Raw genomic sequence first — 18,657 nt, 5'->3', positions numbered from 1 at the left:
TTTAACCGATTTGTCATATCATGACGATGTCTCACAATTTTGTTTCAAAACACAACAGAAATAGACAGAAAAATTGCACGTTAAATCTCACGTTTTAGTGTTTTCTTTATGATTGCATACGTACTTAAGCGCGATAAAACACAAGTAGATGCCCCTTTAGAAGTTATCACATCACGGATCGACGTATAACCGACGATTATTGTATTTTCAGGACGAACTTGCCCGTGTGTTCGTGACGCTGTTCGACGCCAAACACCTGTTGTATCAGCTGCTGTGGAACATGTTTACCAAGGAGGTAAAAGACGTTACGAAAGAAATGTTGTTTGGGCAAAAAAACGAAATAAGTTTGAAATGATAAATGAGAGATGAAAAAAACATGTGGTGTTTTTTTCGCATGCCGCTGGTATATTAATGTGTGACGATGTGTAAATTCAGCACAAAGAAACGACAAAACTCTGTCATGTATATTAAACTTATTCTGTCCTTATTTGCCATGAAAGTGGTAAACTTACTTCGAATGCGCTGTGGGCGGCAAGAATAAGGACCAGCGCCCACAACACAAGATGATGGCAGTGTGTGAACTTTTGATGTCATTGTTGAAATCAATTATGGCATCGTGTGAAATAAATTAAATATTTTTTCTAATGTATTTTTATTTATGTTAGTTTCCACCTTCTAAAACGCAATGTTTTATCTCCTTGAGGTCGAAGAGGCGCCGAACGGGCAGACCCTGTTTCGGGGGAATTCCCTGGCCAGCAAGATCATGAAGTTCTGCTTTAAGGTGTACGGGGCCAGCTACCTCCACAATCTGGTCGAGCCACTGATCGAGTGGAGCCTCGGGCCCGAGATAGTCGCTTTACAGTTCGAGGTATAATTCGTTTTGTTAATAAACAGAAAGGTATTTTAGCATTTTTTTAACCAACTAAGGCATGTCATAATATCGCATAGCAGCCTGTGCGCCGAATGCCTTCCAGTCTGAAATTCATTCAGCCTGGTCAAGATTATGGTGCAAGCAAGGCCAGTCTAGAAAAAACAACTATCCTGCCGTGAGGTTCAACTCACGACCTCCGGTCATACCAGGACCGTCGCTCTATCAACTGAGCTACACAATACAGGCTTAGAGGGGAGCGAGTCGGGAATATTTCAGTAAAGTAGCATAGCTGTGGTTAAGTTTTCTAAACGAACTGTTTACTTCAGCACCTTGAGGCTTGTTTTTCTCGGCTGTTTATTGCATTGTTGGTCTTATATACCTCACATATGTTTTACTTGGAAATTAAGTAATATTCGCCACACGCAGAAATACATGAAAAATATTACTGATATAAACCCATTTTGTTTAAACTATTTTAATTGTCATAAACTGTATGGAATGAAAGTTAAAGGCATTTAAAAGCACTCGACTGGTTAATGAGCCGTGATCGACTCTTGGCACATTCCAGTAAACCAAAATCACACGGCTAAAACACGCCAATGCATTGCAGGTTGACCAGAAGCGCATACAGCCCGGTGCCGGTGTGGACATCCTTCAGTGCAGGGCAAACCTTCAGCGTCTTACCGAGAGGTTCTTCACTCGCATCATGACTTCAACTGACAAGTAAGTTACTATTTTGTTTTAATATTAGCGATTAAATCACGTTCTATACATGATTTCTATCGTTTCTTGTGGATGATAGCATTTGGTTTCTCGCCCGCTTCATGTACAGGATTTTAGTATTTAAGTCATTGTCAGACCAAGTCTGGTGGTTGGATTAAAAATATATTTAAAAGAATAAATTTCGTAAAAATTGAAAACAATTTAAACAACAGACCGCTTTATTTAACACTAAACAGATGTATTCCACTTTTAACTATAATAACTTTTAATAAAACCACGTCCAAGCCAATATATATATGTCAAACGCATTTAAATTGCTACCCCAGAACAGAAAATCGGTTTAATTGAAACCTATTAATAAAAGAAATTTCAAAGCAAGACATTTTTGCCTATCATGCTTCCAAGTTTAGTAATAGGACACTTTTACTGTGGCGCCCCAGCCCCGCAGTATAACGTTTTTTTTTGTTTTTTTTACCAACATTACACATTGCAAAGGTTTCCGCCGCAACTGAAGAGCGTGTGCCACTGCCTCTACCAGGTGGTTTCCCAGCGCTTCCACGAGAGCGGAACCGGGGCCGTGGCCAGCGCCATCTTTCTTCGCTTCCTCAACCCGGCCATCGCCACCCCGTACGAAATGGGACTCAGCGACAAGCCAATCCCGCCTAACCTAGCCAAGGCATTTAAGTTAGTGTGCAAGGTGACTGTTTTTTGGTTTTGATTGAAAATCCAAGTAGGCGTCTTTTTCTAGGCAAGATAATTTTTTTTTTTTGGTTGACATGTTTTTTTTACACCAAGTGACAAAATGGTGATAGTAACAAGTCAATTATGACCATGGGAACTTTGTGAACAATATACAATACGTGTGTCAAATGCTTTCCCTATCTAAATCTCGTATAAATTTGGATATTTTTTTGATAATAAAGCAGTTGGTCCCATTTACTATTTAAACATTTGTTGATTTTTGTTAAAACAAATTGCAATTTTAAAATTCTTTAATATTAAGATAATATACTTAAAAATCGTTATAACCATTTATTCCCCCGTGCGGGTGACCAAAATGATAAGGATTACTAAGGCTTTTTATAGGTCCTCTGTTAATTATATTTGTGTTATTTTGTCATTCATTATGTGTGCGATCGTTCGGTGTCATTCGCATTGAAGAAAGCCACTTACAGAGGTCGCCAAATCGTAGCACGACAAATATAATTCGCAGTTGACCTGTATTTAATTAGAACACCGCTTAATACCAACGTCCTATTTTATTTTATTTTTTTAGCTGATGCAGAAAATCGCCAACCACGTGGTTTTCACCAAGGAGGAACATATGAAGCACTTCAACGAATTCGTCAAGGCCCGGTTTGACGTTTGTCAGCAGTAAGTACAACATATAGAAACTTGCATGATGGCGTAAATTGGATCAGATTTTAAAGCGATATCTCATTTCCACATTTGCACCAAAATTTTCCCCCCAAAAAAAGGTTCCAACATTGTCTATAGCAGTTAAACCTTACGCCTACATCTTTCATTGAATAATGATATGGCATTGTAGATCCCCTTTAATGTGAAGTTGCTTGTACTAACAGAATGTGGCAAGCATTGGCGTATCTGTTTCTCGGCTCACTCCTCTCTAATCCTGTGTTGCTCAGTTGGTAGAGCGACGGTGCCGGTATGACCGGAGGTCGTGAGTTCGAACCTCACTGCAGGCTCTAGTTGTTTTTCTAGCCTGCCCTGCTTTCATCATTGATTGACAGATTCGGTGAGTCTGCGATGGCTTTCGGTGTACTTGTTCCAAAGACTAATTTTTTTCATGTCTATAGACTAACTTTGTCACGTTTAAATCTTGGCAGGTTCTTTATGCAAATCTCGACACCAGAGTGCGCCAGTCTGGAGGGCGTCGTCCATAGCAACCCGATCGTGAACGGATCGAACGTGCAAGCTCTGCACCGCCTCCTGTGGAATGACCAGGAAAAGATCGGACAGTTTCTCGCTAATAGCAGGTGTTTTGCGATTGGTTAGATTAACAGTTACGAGTTACAATATGAAAGCCTGGACCACATCTGTCTCTTTTAAAAATATAAACAGGAGAAGTTTTATATATTCTACCTCCTCTTTATATTTATGTAGAATTGAGCTTTGTTTATTGTTTGAAAGAGAGTGTTTCCAGTTTTAATATTTAACAAACTTCTTCAAGATAACTGTTTTTTTTACCCCTGTTAAGAATGTAGTGACCTAATTTTTAATTAGCGAAATCCTTACAGGGTGCTCAGTTTAAGTATTTTTGGTTAGCGTTAAAATTTAATATTCGCTAAAACCACTCCTGCATTTTGTCTGTATCAAAATGCGACACTGACTTGAATAATGTAACGTTCTGTTCGCAGAAATGCCAAAGCGGTTGGCAGAAGACCTTTTGACAAGATGGTAACGCTTCTTGCATATCTTGGTCCTCCCGAATACACCAGGTGAGGAAGACATGTTAAAATGTTCGATCATTCATCTCTTCAAATTTGTTTTGTTCACTCGTGTTTTGGCTAAGAAAATCAATTAAGGCGAATATTAAAATACTAGTTATGCGCATTCGAAAACGCGCTTTCTGATGTTATCCATGTATATTGTATAATATATATGTAAAAAACTGTTGGCAAAAATTGTTCAAGCGTTCCTGCGTCTGGGTCACAACATTTTATCAAGGCAAGCGGATTTATGTGGTCTTAGAGTTTAGGGGATTGTTAAATACACATGTTGCTGTATCAAAAAAGTTAACCAAGGCGCGCAACATTTTGAAACTTGAATTTCAAACATGGCCGAACGGCGCGGATATTCGGGAGGAAAAATTACTAGTAGTTTGTTTTTGACATTCGAAAAACAATCAATTTAAAGAACATAGCATAGACTAAAACCCTACTAATTGTACCACTATAGCCTCGGTATTTGTGTAGACCTGTCCTCGAGACGCGCACCACCGGCCAAACCATCACCCCGTGTAAGTTTGAGGAGCTCATGACGAAAAGGAAGGTGGCCGAATCTGATCAGTTCAAAATGGTCAAGGGGCTTAACATCTTCTATCAGGTATAGGTGTTTCTTTAGACGGAATCTTTCTACAATTTTCTAGCAAAGAGTTACGTTTTTGTCTTATCGAAAATTAGATGCACTAAAAATATAACTTGCATCTAGTCAAATCTAAGCGTAGTAATTTCATAAAAGTTCGAGATTGGCCGCACTGTTTATTTTTTTTTTTTTATTCAAATTTTTTACAAACAAGAAAATCATTTCTTTCTCAACAGTTTGAAAATAAATGCGTCATCGCAAATCGATTTTTAAGTTTCTTTTTTCACAAGTTTCCATATTGCTTATTGGTAGCTGGGCTGATTACAAATTTCGAAAAAAGATTTGCAAAGTGTCCGAGCACTCAGCTCGACGAAACCAATAGCAATAATTAACAACATCACAACTCCACACTTGCGCAGTTCGGCCGATCAAAAATGGGCTACCCGGTGTTCTACTACATCGCCAAGCGCTACATCCAGTCGGAGATCCGCGAGGACATCCTGATGTTCTACATTCTGCAAGCTCTCAAACCCTACTCGTCACGCAAGTTTGACGTCATCATCGACCTGACGCATGTCGAAGCCAATAACGGGTCAGAGTTGAAACTGAAAACGGGCTTTTGCGGTTAACCAGTACGACTTCATTGTGGAATGGTTTTTAAGCTAGATAGAGTAGAGTTGAAATAGATTTAAGTTTTAAAATTCTCAGATGTTTGCGTTAATCGGTCCTGAAGCAAAACAAAACAGATTGCGTGTGATTTGACACCATTGGTAAACACAGTTGAAAGTTGTATGAAAAAAAAACTAAAAATTGTTATGATTTTAGACGCTATTTATATTGGAAATGTGCGGTTTAATATCGGGTATGACCCAATTTGTTGCGTTTTCTTAACGCTATGTTTTTTCGAAAGTCCTTGAATAGTTTTTGAATTTATTTTATGTCGATCCTAAGTTGTGGTTTTAGAAAAGGCTCTTTTAAAACCAATTTTTGTTTAAGAAATTCTTGTTAAGTTGACCATGGCATTTATACTGTTTTGTTTTTGAATATATCCCAAAAAAATGTTGAGCGGTCCATTTCTAGGTCTTTCTTCCTCGAAAAGTCTTCAAATGCTTTTGAATTGTTTTTATTAAGGTGTATGTCAGTTTTGTTTTGCCAAGGTGCGTTTCTAACAGTTTGCTTTCTTGTTTTGTTCGCACAGGTTCCGACAGCAGTACCTTCCCAAGTGGCTGGTGGTCTATACGCCGCAAATCTACAAGAACCTGAACGCAGTTTACGTGTACAACCCGAACACCTGGGTGATGGCTTACGTCAACAGAAACCAAGCTTTCTTCGACAAAGTCAAGCATTCCAAGTCCGTATAATGACAAAGTTGTGCGATTTTTCTTAATTTTTTTACTTTAGTTGGGTTTTGTCGAACGATGAAGGGTTGCCACTAATTTTTAAGTCTTTCAATTAATTTGCGTACTATTGAAAATTTTTTGAGAAATCTTATGTTTTTTATAAAAGTCTTTAAATTTACTTTATGATTAAGCTATATGTGAAAAATGTGCAGTTAAAAAAACAGTTTTTCAACTATTGGTTATTGTATTAATACTTTATTTTCGAAGTATGTTCAAAAAAACATTAAACTGCGTGAACGATATATAGTCCTGAGTATATTCGTTTGCATTTATCAGCATCATCTTCCTGGATCATCTGTCGGACCTCCAGGAGCACATTGATCCGGACCACCAGAAGATCCCCTCAGCCACCAAGAGCCTGGATGAGGACATTGCCGTCTTCCGGAACGTCTACAGGTCGGTTGCAGAACTAACTCTTGCTTGAGCAAGATTTGTATTGTCGAATTTCTATTTAAATCCTGTGCCGATATAGCAAAAAAATAAATGAAGTAAAAAAAAAATTTAAATGTTAAGTATTTAACATTCTGTTATCAGTTGCTCGGTGGGATCGTTCTTGTATTTAACGGTTTTACTTACTTCACAGCAATCTATAAAGCTAAATATTTATCAAAATGTTCCGACTAAAGCAGGGGTTCTTAAACTTTTTTTACCGCGGACCCCTAAAATGTTGTTTTGCTTTGCATGGACCCCGGTAGACAAGAAATGCTCCAAAATGACGTCATACATTGACGTCACAAAACAAATAGACTTCATGACTCTGTTATTTCGGTCCGAAAAATGTGAAAGTTAAATGGAGTCTAACTATACATTCAGTCCAAAACCGTTCAATTTTTAATTAAAGTGTTTTCTTTTAAAAAATAATAACTTTAAGTATACACTAGATTTTTAACTAGGCCTTCATGGACCCCCTAAAACTAGTTCACGGACCCCCAGGGGGTCCATGGACCCCAGTTTAAGAACCCCTGGACTAAAGCGTAACAAATACTTCTAGTGGTGATTATACAAATGACAAAATTCCTGCAACGTTACGCTTGGAAGAAATACTATATATCACAGACAACAATGCTTTATAACGTTCCGTTTTTACAGGTCTGGTCCCACAAAAGTTGACTTGAAGATTGGAAGCCGGGCTGTTCAATTTACCTCGGTGGAAAAGCACAAGGTGGGTCGCAATTTGCCTTCCACTTGGATTGCTGTAAAGCATTGCGAAAACGCTCAACTAAGTTTATCCTTCAATTTTTTAAAAACCTGACAGTTTTAAATTTTTAATAGCTGGACAGGTGTTTTGAGTTTTGATATTCTTTATTTACAAAGATTTTTGTTTTTGAATGGCTTTTTGTCGTTTTGATACGCCAAAAATATCAACCAAGCATATGAATTTTGCAAATTCTCAACGGCAAATACTTGCGTTCAAGAAGTGACTAATGGAAGGAAAACATAGAAAAGTAAACAATTAGCAGTTTCTATTTCGTTTCAGGGCAATTTCTTCAACCAATTCTCGACGGTTTTACAGATTATGGAGACTTCCACTGTGTATATATTAAAAGTAAATCTAACCTTTTCAGCTGCTGAACCGCGACGTGGTATTGAACGACATCTTTTACGCGAGCGAGATCGAGTCGATTCAGTCGGTGGATGACAGCCACACGTTCGGACTCAAGGTGGCCTGCGACAACGCGGTGATCATATTCTCGCACCCAGAGGCTTTGCGTATCGCGCAGGTGAGCTGTGTGTGTTTGTTTGTGTGAGGTTTGTTTTCTTACTTTGCATTTCGTAGCTTTAGTCGTTGCGCGCTGGTTTACTTGACTTCTACGGCGAAATGCTTCTAAATCGAAGTTATATTGTATGACATTCTTATCAGTTACTCTAGACCAGAGACTTGATCAGGGGTTAGCAAACTATGACCAGTGGGCAGAATGTTCATTCAAAACTAGCATTTGTATAATTTTAGTATGGTTTGGAGTGAACTTGAGTAATTGATTTTCATTTCCGTTTAATGATCTCTAATATATTGCCAACATCGAATATACCATAAAAAAGAGTTGTTCAATTGTTTGTACTCATAAAGGCATGTTGATACCAGTAATCATGGATATTCTACTATATTTTAAGGTTCCAAAATCAACCCTTCATATATCTGAAAACCATTTTAATACGATTTTTGTCCTTCCAGGAGTAAAAAACATAATAAGAAATACATTATTTTTTACTGACGTGTTGTATTATCGTAGGGCTTACGTCACCTTCGCGCAAGATGGGAGTTGACCCAGCCTGAACTGTCGACTCCTCACCACAAGATAGGAGCAAAAGACGTCCCGGGAACCTTGCTCAACATGGCGCTCCTGAATTTAGGTAGAACCTAACTCTAACAAATCGATTGTGGAAAGTTTAATGTCTTTGTTATTTTGGTTCGAAACTGATTAGGGAAACAGAGTTTAAAAGGTCGAAACAAACTCCCAATACTTCGTATCATATTTCTGTATAAATAGAAAAACCTAGAAGAGCGTTAGTTGCAATATTTATTCATGAAAATACATCACCATGACTAGTAAAATAAATAAGGCAATTGTTATAATTTAAAACAATTAAATTATTATCGGACTAAATTGACCATTATCAGAGATGGTGTTTTAAAGAAAACCTGATCTCGCGGTAAAGTGGAATTATCTGCCTTGTAAATAAACTAAGTTTTAGGGAACTGCGGATGACATATCACGACGAGAACAATATATTCTTTTTTTAACGAAAATTATTTTTTAACCAAAAAAACGCTCGTTTTGAGATAGGTGCCAGTCGTCCTAAAAGATCACTCGCTCGCACACAACACTGCTTTCTGCATTTTTCAAATCCAAGCCCATTGTGACGTGTTCGCGCAGGCTGCCCGGACCCGGTGGTGCGATCAAGCGCCTACAACCTGCTGTGCGTGCTCACCTCGTGCTTCCACCTGCAACTGGAGGGTCGCCTTTGTGGCTCCGAGGGCCTCTGCATCCCGGCCAACAACACCCTCTTCATCGTGTCCATCAGCACGACGCTCGCTAAGAACGAGAGCCACCTCACGCTCGAGTTTCTCGACGAGTGCATCACGGGTTTGTAACCGGGGGGTTTGTTGTGCGTGGAACATATGCTATACAAGTTACTGGTAGTTGAAATAAATCTGGAAACCGAAGTCGGGTTACCACATAAATAAAAACAAGAAAATAAAAAACTCACCTTTCGAACGCAAACGCTTGAAAATACTCTTCTACAGATACACCTACTAAACTGCAGATTTGCAAGAATTTTGACTTGTAACTAAAAGGAATTTGGTAACCAAAATTCATTTTTTTTCTTTTTTTTTTTTTTTTTTTTTCCCAACCTTAAATTGTGTTGACAAAAAACTTTATTTTAACCGACTGATTCGTTTCAACTCATCGTAACCTGGTGGGATGTCACTCCCAAAAGTAGCGCAAAACAACCATTTGATTAACTATATCTTCCTATAACAACTCTCACTTTTATGACATAAAACACTTTTATAGGAATTCGCGTTACACGGAGCTAAAACTTTGCTAACAATTGTTTGTTCTGCAGGTTACCGTTGCTTGAGCGACACACTTAAGAACCTTTGCCTTGAGTACATGGAGCCCTGGTTGTTCAACCTACCCGCCTTCGTCAGCCCAAGCGAGTACAAACGAAACAAGGTCCGTATTCGCTTAATATGTTTATTACTTTTATCGCGTATCATGCTTGTTTGTGAATTGTTTTTGGTTCGTTGTGGCCAGTCAAATAAAATGCTGTTATTTCAAGCTAAATTCGAATCTCTTTTATGTGCCAAGGTGCCATGTAACGTTATAATTTAAAAGTTAGACTAATTTAACCTATGTAAATGCAAGTTTATAATTTCATTATGCCCAGTTTCAGATGCTAAGAGGAAGAAACCAAATACTAAGCGAAAATTTGGGGTTCGACGAAAGCTTGCAGAATAACGTAGGGGTTCGACAGGTTGCCTATGGTTAAGAACCACTGACCTAATGGAAAAGCTTGATAAAGATCTCCTTCTTAGCAGCTAGCACTTTGATTTCTATATGTTTTAGGTAAAGTCTGTGATCCACAAGCTGATCGAGTTGACGATTGCTGAGCGCGATTTCTACCCGAGCGTTCAGATTAAGGTCTGGGGAAACCTAGGAATGCTGTCGCCACTCACAGACCTCATACTGGAAGCCTTCGTCGAAACAAGCTCCGAAGGAGGACTCAGTTCTTTGAAGGTAAATTCAGGTGTTTCTTTTTTTAATAATAGAATGTTAAACATTTTTTTAACCACTTATTTAGCATTTTAGAATGTGTTCTTTTTGCGATGCACACCTTATTGGTGATTATGACAAGAATTTTGGCGCAAAAATTCAGGATTTTAGTAAATATGGAATAAGGTAACAGGTATGTACAGTCGGTTTAAATCTAGCATCAGAGCCACCAAATTTAAATTGTATTACCTTGTAACTAAAAGTATATACCAGTTGTTCATAACTTTTTTGTCGCATGGCACACTAAAGAAAAGTTGAATGGATTACGGCATAGTTAGACGCTTAGTAATTTGCCATATTATTACCAAAATAAATCACTGTACTCTCGTCGAATACAAGCAGTTGAATCAAGGTGCTTTCCTCGCCACCAAAATTTAGATTCCCAAAAAAATTAAACGATCTCTCACCTTGTTAACCGTGACACACCGGCAGGGAACACATGGTCTAGTGCAGGGATTCTTAAACATTTTTTCGCAGACCCCTAAAAATGTTTTTGCTACGCGTTGACCAGTGTATAGGCAAGGAATTTAAGAGATGGCGTCATAAATGGATGTCATAATACATATACCTTCAAAAATCTGCTTTCCGATCTGAAAAACGAACCGGAAAAGTAAAAACACAGTTCATCGCCACCTTCACTGTTCCACAGGCAACTCTTAACTCAACCCGCCTTTTCCAATTTCCAGGCGGAAGTGATGGCGGACACTTCGGTGTCGCTGGCGGTGAGCAACATTAAGGTGGTGTCGGGCAAGCTCATCAACCTGTTGTGCACTATCGTTGACAAGACCTCGCTGCGACCGACCCCGACCCTACAGAAGCACAAGCACTGGGAGGAAATCGCTATTTTGGCAAGGTAAGACGCAAAAATTTTAAATGTTAATGAAATGCCCATCGCTATTGGAGCTGATTTTATATTTTTAAGATACAGGTTTATTACCACATAAACTAGCACAAAAATAAGGTAATATCAGAGTGACAGTATGGTAAGAACATCATTAATGCAATACGATAGCTATTCTTGTCATAAAATCAAGGTAAGCTACATCTGGATTGCCTATAGGCCCTATATAGTGCTTGGATTGGTGACCGCCATAGAATGCAAAATGCAGCAGAAAAAACAAATATGTTTCCTTGTAGGTTTTTGTTGATGCTGTCCTTCAACAACAACCTTGACGTCATCACTCAACTGCCCAACCTCTTCCACCTGGTGACGCTGTTGCTCTCCACGGGCCCCATCTCCCTTCGCGCCTCTGTCCACGGCTTGGTGGTCAACATTATCCACTCCCTGTTGACCTGCAACCGACCAGAGTTTAAAGGTTAGGCACCTTTGCTATTTGAAAGATGTGCAATCACTAAAAATTTGGGGGATACGCCCTTAAGCACAACGGAGATAGGGTCGGAATTCAATCGTTTCGTGGTTGGGCTGATTTTCATGCAAAAAATATTGACCATCCAATGTATATGCATTTTACTTCAACCAGAGAAAAATTATCGCACTGAATACTGAAGGTTTAAATAATAGAATAAAAATGTTTTTTTATACATTCATCTTAAGTATAGCCAGTACAATAATTGTGTCTAACAAAATTAAAAAAGTGGTATTATGTCTGCAATATTTCCGTTTTATAAGCCATATACTTTGTGTTGGTTCTTCAAGCTTTTAACACCAGTTTGACCGGGGCAAAGTAAACGTGAAAACACTTTTGCTATTAGATGTTTGCTTAGAAATATACGTTTTACTAATTGTAAATGTTTGACAATGGTTATACCAACTACTCAGAATCCGTCCTTCTTTGCCAGACAGAACTTAAACAAACTGTTTTCCGCAGAGCGAACGAGGCAGGTTCTCCGACTGAGCTTGACCGAGTTTTGTCTGCCCAAGTTCTACCTCTATTTCGGCATCTCCGACGTCAAGTCTGCGGCCGACACAGCCCTGAAGGCCGAGTTCGGGCAAATATGCGGTAAACAACGAGTTGCTGTCGTATTGTATCGCTACGTGCTGTTTGTATATCAGTAGTGTTTCTGTTTAGTGGCTGCTTTATGCTCTTATACCTGATAGGTCGTGCCTAAACTTTAAAAACTTCAGACAAGCAACAGGCGGCACAATTTATTTGGCAAAGATGTCTTATTACGCTTGCCAATTAATCCTTTTTTGTTTATGAAAATAATTGTGTGATTTTTCGGCGAATAGTATTAAAACATTTTATTTAGATTAGGGTTTTAAGTGGTGTTACTGAATTTGAAGTTTTTGAATTGGGTCTTACATCTTTTTATTAAATGTCGACTTTTAACTTAATTTTTTTGTTAATTTTTTTTTTTTTTTTTCAAGTATAAATGACTAGTTATAAACTGTAAATTACTTTAAAACGAGTATTGATATTACGTAGAAGCTACGTCACTCATGCCGGAACGCCACCTGGTTACCAATGGCAACGGATGCCGCGACGAGGACAACGTCATCAACTTGTGTTACCTCAACGAGGTCACAGATCGTCTTCTGGAGGTTATGGAAGTAAGAGAACATCAAAAAGATTGCAATATGTCCGTCAATTTACCGAATATTAAACTGAAAAAATACAAACAAATCTTAACGAGAGATAACCAAAATCGGTCGGCCGATCAAAAATGTAGCCCACTTTTTATGCACTAGACTGTTTGCAATGATTTGGGGTTAATAACTGGTTAGGTTAAGTTTTAAATTATTAGAGAATTTAGTGATAAAGCAAGGATCGGGGTCTGGTTATGTAAAAACTTGTTTTGGACGTCCAGGTCTTATTTCAACGGTTTTACGTCTTATTTTGATTTAGACCGTGTTCCGAATATAAAGTATTAACTAGTACTATTTTGGTCTTATTGCCAACTGTGTTTAATAGAGTCCCTTTTACTGTTATCTGCTCTTCCGATTGATGCCGTTGTTCTAGTGATATATGTGCCATTATCCTTTGCGACCTCAGCAGGATTGATCGCGGTTATACACAATGTCTATTAATCTTATCATTTAAACAACAAAACAATCACTCGTTCGTTTCGCTCCGCTGCAGGCGTGCGTCAAGGACGTTCCGGACTGTGATTGGCTGAGCGAGTGGCGCGAGCTGAGCGAGAAGTTCGCCTTCCAGTACAACCCTTCGTTGCAACCTCGCGCCATCGTTGTACTGGGTTGCATCAACAAGCAGCCATCGCTGCGCCACATCAAGAAGGTTATCAGCATCATGGGCAAGGTGAGATCACTGAGGCTGCTAGATCCTAGTGCAGTGGTTCTCAACCGGTGTGCCGCGTTACCCTTGAATACCATTTCTAATGCTCAAGGGTGCCGCGCCCGCGAGATATTTGAGAAACATTAAGAATCTAATTTTTGCTCAACTCTTACATTTTTTTGTGTAAAGATTAGAGTGGAATAAACCCAATTATAACTTCTAACATTGTGTAAAGCTAATGTGTGTTGTTCCAGTTCCGTTTACTGTGATATTCTACTGAATTACCTACGGTAAAATCTTGTGGGGGTGCCGCAATCTATATAATATTTCTAAGGGATGCCCTAGCCATAAAAGACTAAGAAAACTCTCTGTCCTAGTGTTATAACTGGGTTGGTTATGTATAATGTGAATGTGAATGCATCCTGAGCACTTCGATAGTGACAAGATGGGTTTACGGCCGACAATTTACGATCTTATTCCATTACAACACCGAACAAACTGAGTTAGCCAGTTTACACTTAGTTTAGGTTTATAACCTAGCTTAATTTCAACAAAAGCTTGTGAGAGTGTGCCGCGGTCGTAAGTACAAAACAGTCGCCTGTTTTTGAATCAGTTAGGGTAAAGTTTAATATGGCTAAAAATTGGAAGTTAATTAGCTTCAAATATACCCATCAGCACCGCGCATTTATTCCGATGCCAACTGAGTATTTGGATTAGCATTTGTAGATGAACTTTTTTCATTACTCAAACACTATTTTGGGTAACATGGCACAGGTTCTCCGTCGACAAATGTATTCTCGCGTAACGTGCTGTTTCTACCAGGCGTAGTATATCTATTCTTTCCCATGCATACGACTCTTTGAAGTTCCAATCTAATTAATTTTAAAACTAAAAAAGATTGCACACTGAAATACTTTTGCGATGTTTCTATTTCAGTCGCTGGAATCACAGGTCGACCCGGTACTACTCGAGTCAACTCTACTCGCACTAACACGACTTCAACTCGTTACGCGTGCGGTGAGTATCGTGTTTGAAATATGTGGTTTATACCTGTAAATACTGCAATTACTTAAGGTGAACGCTTTTCACTGAAATTAATCCATTCTTTCGGAAAATTTTTTTTTTGGAAGTTCATATTCATTCTGCGTATCAATATCGTGGGTGTTTACCTTTTTTTCCAAATTAATTTATTTAATGTCGCAAGGTCACAATACACTCACGGAATTACTTTTAAGAACATGTAAAAAAAATGTTATTCAATTTTTATCATTCGTTTAACTTTTGCAAAACCGTTTAATGTTCAGTCCTATAATTCAAAACCAACGTACAACAGCGCTTTTTATTTCTACCCCAGAAAACAAAATTTCCCGGTTAGGCCACAGAAATACTAAGATTTTACAAACAAACTGATTATTGAAAACCTCATTTCGACCTAATCAAAATGTTCAACAGACTTAAGTCGAGTCCAGTCATTTGTCCAAAATACTTAACAAACCAAGTAAAAACAGTGTCTTGATTTTAAATCAAGTCAAGTCATTGACTTTATTCATTACACAACTAGAAATAACTGTTTCAATACTTCAAAACTTTCGATTCGCACAGAGCCTGGAGGTAAAGTCGAGCTTGTTCTGGGTGGCGATCTGCGCTTTGCAGATGAACGCCGAGCACTTGTACGCGGCCGGACTCGCCTTACTCGAGCAGAACCTGCATCACCTCGATGAACTAGAACTATTCGCGACGCAGGTAAATGTGTTTTTGGCGTTATTTATGGATTACATTCTTGAAGAATGATCCAGGCAAAACCACAAAGGTTATAAAAAAGATCCAAAACAACTTAGTTTTGCAATAATACACCCTACAGAAATTATAAATAGCTCGCGGCGCCCTTTTTTGCTAGCTTAGTTGTTTTGGATATTTTTTACCACCTTTGTGGGTATGCTTGGATCTTACGATATGGAAAAAAGATCAACAACCAGAAATTTCGGAACAGGCTTAGATCCCGATATTAACAAAAATAGTAATACTAATATTATTATTTTATCAATCTGGAATAATGATTGCATGTAATGTACACATAATAACTTTAAGTAATACGTGAGTTTATTTTAACATGATTTATATATATACTACATGTGAGGTTAAGCAAAATCTCCAAAAAGACCGGTAACTAAGGCGTGAATACCAGCGAGTTTAACACTATTTAGTTATTTTATTTTTTTTTATAATTATTTTCGGGTTCTGATCAAATATTAGTGACTGAAATTTTGTAAATCTGGAATTTCTCAGCAAGATGTGTACTTTTTTTACGGAGTCTTAACTGTTCGGCCGAAAACGAAAACTATTGAAAGCTTATTTGCGAACTCAAGCCATAAGACCGAAATAAGAAAAACATTAACCTTGAATTTAGGACTTATTCCGACGGGTTTATGTCTTATTCAGACGATTAAGTTCTTATTCTGTACTGGATATTACTGCATATTTGGCATTATTATGTCGTTGGTTTTAATACTGTGTTTTATAGATTTTTCTGCTTCAGGTATTATTGCTTTTTCAGTCTTATTATGTGTTCCTCTTATTTGCATTTTTAGTCGTTCGCCGTTGCTCTTATGAAATCCCGAATGCCTATGGAAAGGTATTTTCGTCCGCTAGAGGTCGCAGTCGGCCTTAGCTTTCAGTTCAGTTTTCACTTCGCCTTCGTCACACACCTTATTAAAGGTCAGTGTCCCGTGCTTGTGTGGGGTTTCATACTTGAGCGCTGTCTTACTGACAAACCCCCTAATGCTCGTTACAGAAAAGTTAGCGTGATTGTGAAAATTAAACTTTGCCTGGATAAAGGGTGTTTTCTATAGGCAAAAATCCTGTTATTTGAACATTAAGTTTATTAAAAACGGTAGGAAACTGTTGACTTACTTTTACGAAGGTTGCTATATCCAGAGACACCAATGTACGTTTCCTTATTAATCAACAACAAAAAGCGTTTCATGTTTAAACATGGGTTTAAACGTTATGTTAATAAGGTGTAACAGCTGAACAATTCAAGAACTATAGTTTATTGGGTTGATGGAGAGAAGGGTATTTTTCATTTTTTATGTAGCCATCGATATACAGTTTTTAGCTATTAGTGGGTTCACCCAAATACTGTTTAAACCAGTGTTTCGCACCCTACATAAATTATAAATAGCTCGCTGCACCCTTGCTCTATATTTGCGAAATTGTGTATATTTGCGAAAAGTGTAATATTACAATAAACCAGACTGAAACAACAACTGTGCACCAAGGGTAAAAAAACTTTTTAATATTTGGCACTTTTATCGTACACAATAATTGTATAATTTAAAATATCTCTCGGCACCCTTGAGCGGTAAAAATGGCACCCAAAAGTGCCGTGGCACCCCGGATGAGAACCACTGTTTTCACCAACGTTTCCTTTCTCAGGTTTTCGCCACTCCGACCCGGTGACCGTCGCACGTCTCATCCGATTGCTCGACTTCTGCTTGGAGCTGGTATCGCGCAACAGGGCGTGTCACAAATATGAGGTCAACCCTGACAGCTCGCCGTATATCGCCGGTAAAATGAAACGTGACATTCAACTTCACTGTGTATTAAATTCCCAAATCATTTTTAACTATAGTTTTGTTGTGCCGTAATATGCCCACGTTGTCACGACATTATAACGTTTTAAAATGTGACTTCTTTAGCGCCTTATCACGCCAGTCGAACCATTAATCTGTACCTGGGTTGTACAATATATTTTTTTACATTTTTGAGAAAAAATACGCTGTCCGATCCGATATAAATTTCACTGGTGTCGGGTGTGATATTTCCTAACATGCATAGTGCATACTTTCGTGGCACAACTTAGTATATATTTATAACTGTTGTTGTACTGTAGAAATAAATAATAATTAAACCAACCTAAAAACTTTCTTTCTAATTTTTTAACCATAACTCAATATACTGTTTATGATGGCGCTTAATAGAGCCTATTTCACAGCAAAAACAGCTCCTTTATCCGCCTACAAGCTCATTCAGTAATTTATTTTACTTCAAAGCCCTTCTGCCTGTATGCGAAGAAGCGCGACGTCACTGCGTTCCGCGACGTAAGGTCGAATCGATAAACGGCCACTCAACCACATCGTCCAAGGTTTCCAGCGGCCGCTGCGCCACTGCGCCACCCAGTGTGCACTCCGCGGTCGACGAACCTGGAAACTGCTCCGACTCGCCATCGAGCGGCGGACACTCTTCCGTAAAAAGGTGCCGGGTTTTTAGTTTACTTTGGCTCACGTGGTGCTTTGTACCGTATGTTAATAACCGAAGATTTGGCTTAAGGTTAAGAGATAATGCCACTATTCGATTGATAAGCAATGTTTTTCATCAGTCTTTCATAATTTGGTTATTCGTAAGCCAACAGATAACTTAAATTTAACTTCTTTTTTTTAAAGTTTGGAAACTTTTTCTTTGATCTACCAAATTTGAGAGTTTCCAATGCTACCTCTTTTTACTGAGCTGAGAACAGAAAAGATGTTTGGTCTTCTAAAAGTACTTCAGTCTTAAATATAAAATCCGCGTTTTCGTGTGTTTTATATTAAAGCTAACTAGAATAATTTAATCTGTTGTTTTTTTAGTTGTCATAATTCTGCAGCCGAGAGCGGTGTGGCGACAACCAGTGGCAGGAATCTTCTAACCATCGGCGAAGCGCAACATCGCAATAAAGGTAAGAGGGAAACCTATTTGTTTCAAACTTTATGACGTGTGAAATATGTTTTGAGTAAAGATACAACTACAACTATTTGGTCATGTGTGACATTTTTGAGGTAAAAAAATATCGCAATTTTTTATTTGCGATTTTTAAAATGTTGTGTATTCATATTAAGTTTTTTGTTCACATTACGAAAATGTTTAAGTCAACACCCTGCTACTGGTTCAAGTGCAAAATCTCCATGCGTTTGGCCTCGACACATCTTCTTGTAAGTCCGATTAAATCCCGAAGCAAAAGCCTTGTAACTTTGTTAAGTAAAATTCATTGGTAAAGTTCTGAACAACTCGAACAGTTTAAGAAACCTCGTTTGATTTGGATGCTGGAAAAATGCCCGGCTTGGTTGCTGGAAGGCGGACTTCGACTAATTGCAAGCTGCGCGACAATT

At 38.3% G+C, this 18,657-nt stretch overlaps 1 protein-coding gene across 1 annotated transcript in view; it reads left to right on the top strand.

Annotated features, from left to right (window-relative positions):
• LOC146167501 (neurofibromin-like) overlaps positions 1 to 18,657 on the top strand; it is a 47,829-nt gene that overhangs the window by 22,454 nt on the left and 6,718 nt on the right. The window contains exons 30-57 of the mRNA XM_083391304.1: positions 212 to 295; positions 704 to 868; positions 1,482 to 1,594; positions 2,090 to 2,291; positions 2,871 to 2,968; positions 3,442 to 3,591; positions 3,973 to 4,053; positions 4,531 to 4,660; positions 5,059 to 5,231; positions 5,838 to 5,990; positions 6,316 to 6,435; positions 7,129 to 7,201; positions 7,605 to 7,760; positions 8,271 to 8,391; positions 8,916 to 9,125; positions 9,610 to 9,719; positions 10,113 to 10,283; positions 11,006 to 11,172; positions 11,457 to 11,635; positions 12,149 to 12,280; positions 12,707 to 12,831; positions 13,361 to 13,537; positions 14,450 to 14,530; positions 15,116 to 15,256; positions 16,102 to 16,228; positions 16,949 to 17,080; positions 17,566 to 17,767; positions 18,139 to 18,227. Coding sequence (XP_083247430.1) covers positions 212 to 295; positions 704 to 868; positions 1,482 to 1,594; positions 2,090 to 2,291; positions 2,871 to 2,968; positions 3,442 to 3,591; positions 3,973 to 4,053; positions 4,531 to 4,660; positions 5,059 to 5,231; positions 5,838 to 5,990; positions 6,316 to 6,435; positions 7,129 to 7,201; positions 7,605 to 7,760; positions 8,271 to 8,391; positions 8,916 to 9,125; positions 9,610 to 9,719; positions 10,113 to 10,283; positions 11,006 to 11,172; positions 11,457 to 11,635; positions 12,149 to 12,280; positions 12,707 to 12,831; positions 13,361 to 13,537; positions 14,450 to 14,530; positions 15,116 to 15,256; positions 16,102 to 16,228; positions 16,949 to 17,080; positions 17,566 to 17,767; positions 18,139 to 18,227 — 3,862 coding nt within the window. The remainder of the gene's footprint in view (positions 1 to 211; positions 296 to 703; positions 869 to 1,481; positions 1,595 to 2,089; positions 2,292 to 2,870; positions 2,969 to 3,441; positions 3,592 to 3,972; positions 4,054 to 4,530; positions 4,661 to 5,058; positions 5,232 to 5,837; positions 5,991 to 6,315; positions 6,436 to 7,128; positions 7,202 to 7,604; positions 7,761 to 8,270; positions 8,392 to 8,915; positions 9,126 to 9,609; positions 9,720 to 10,112; positions 10,284 to 11,005; positions 11,173 to 11,456; positions 11,636 to 12,148; positions 12,281 to 12,706; positions 12,832 to 13,360; positions 13,538 to 14,449; positions 14,531 to 15,115; positions 15,257 to 16,101; positions 16,229 to 16,948; positions 17,081 to 17,565; positions 17,768 to 18,138; positions 18,228 to 18,657) is intronic.

The sequence above is a fragment of the Ascidiella aspersa genome, chromosome 1 (assembly GCF_963924565.1).
Source record: "Ascidiella aspersa chromosome 1, kaAscAspe10.2, whole genome shotgun sequence".
In the NCBI taxonomy this organism is placed as follows: Eukaryota; Metazoa; Chordata; class Ascidiacea; order Phlebobranchia; family Ascidiidae; genus Ascidiella; species Ascidiella aspersa.
This window is presented reverse-complemented; position numbering and strand designations above follow the sequence as displayed.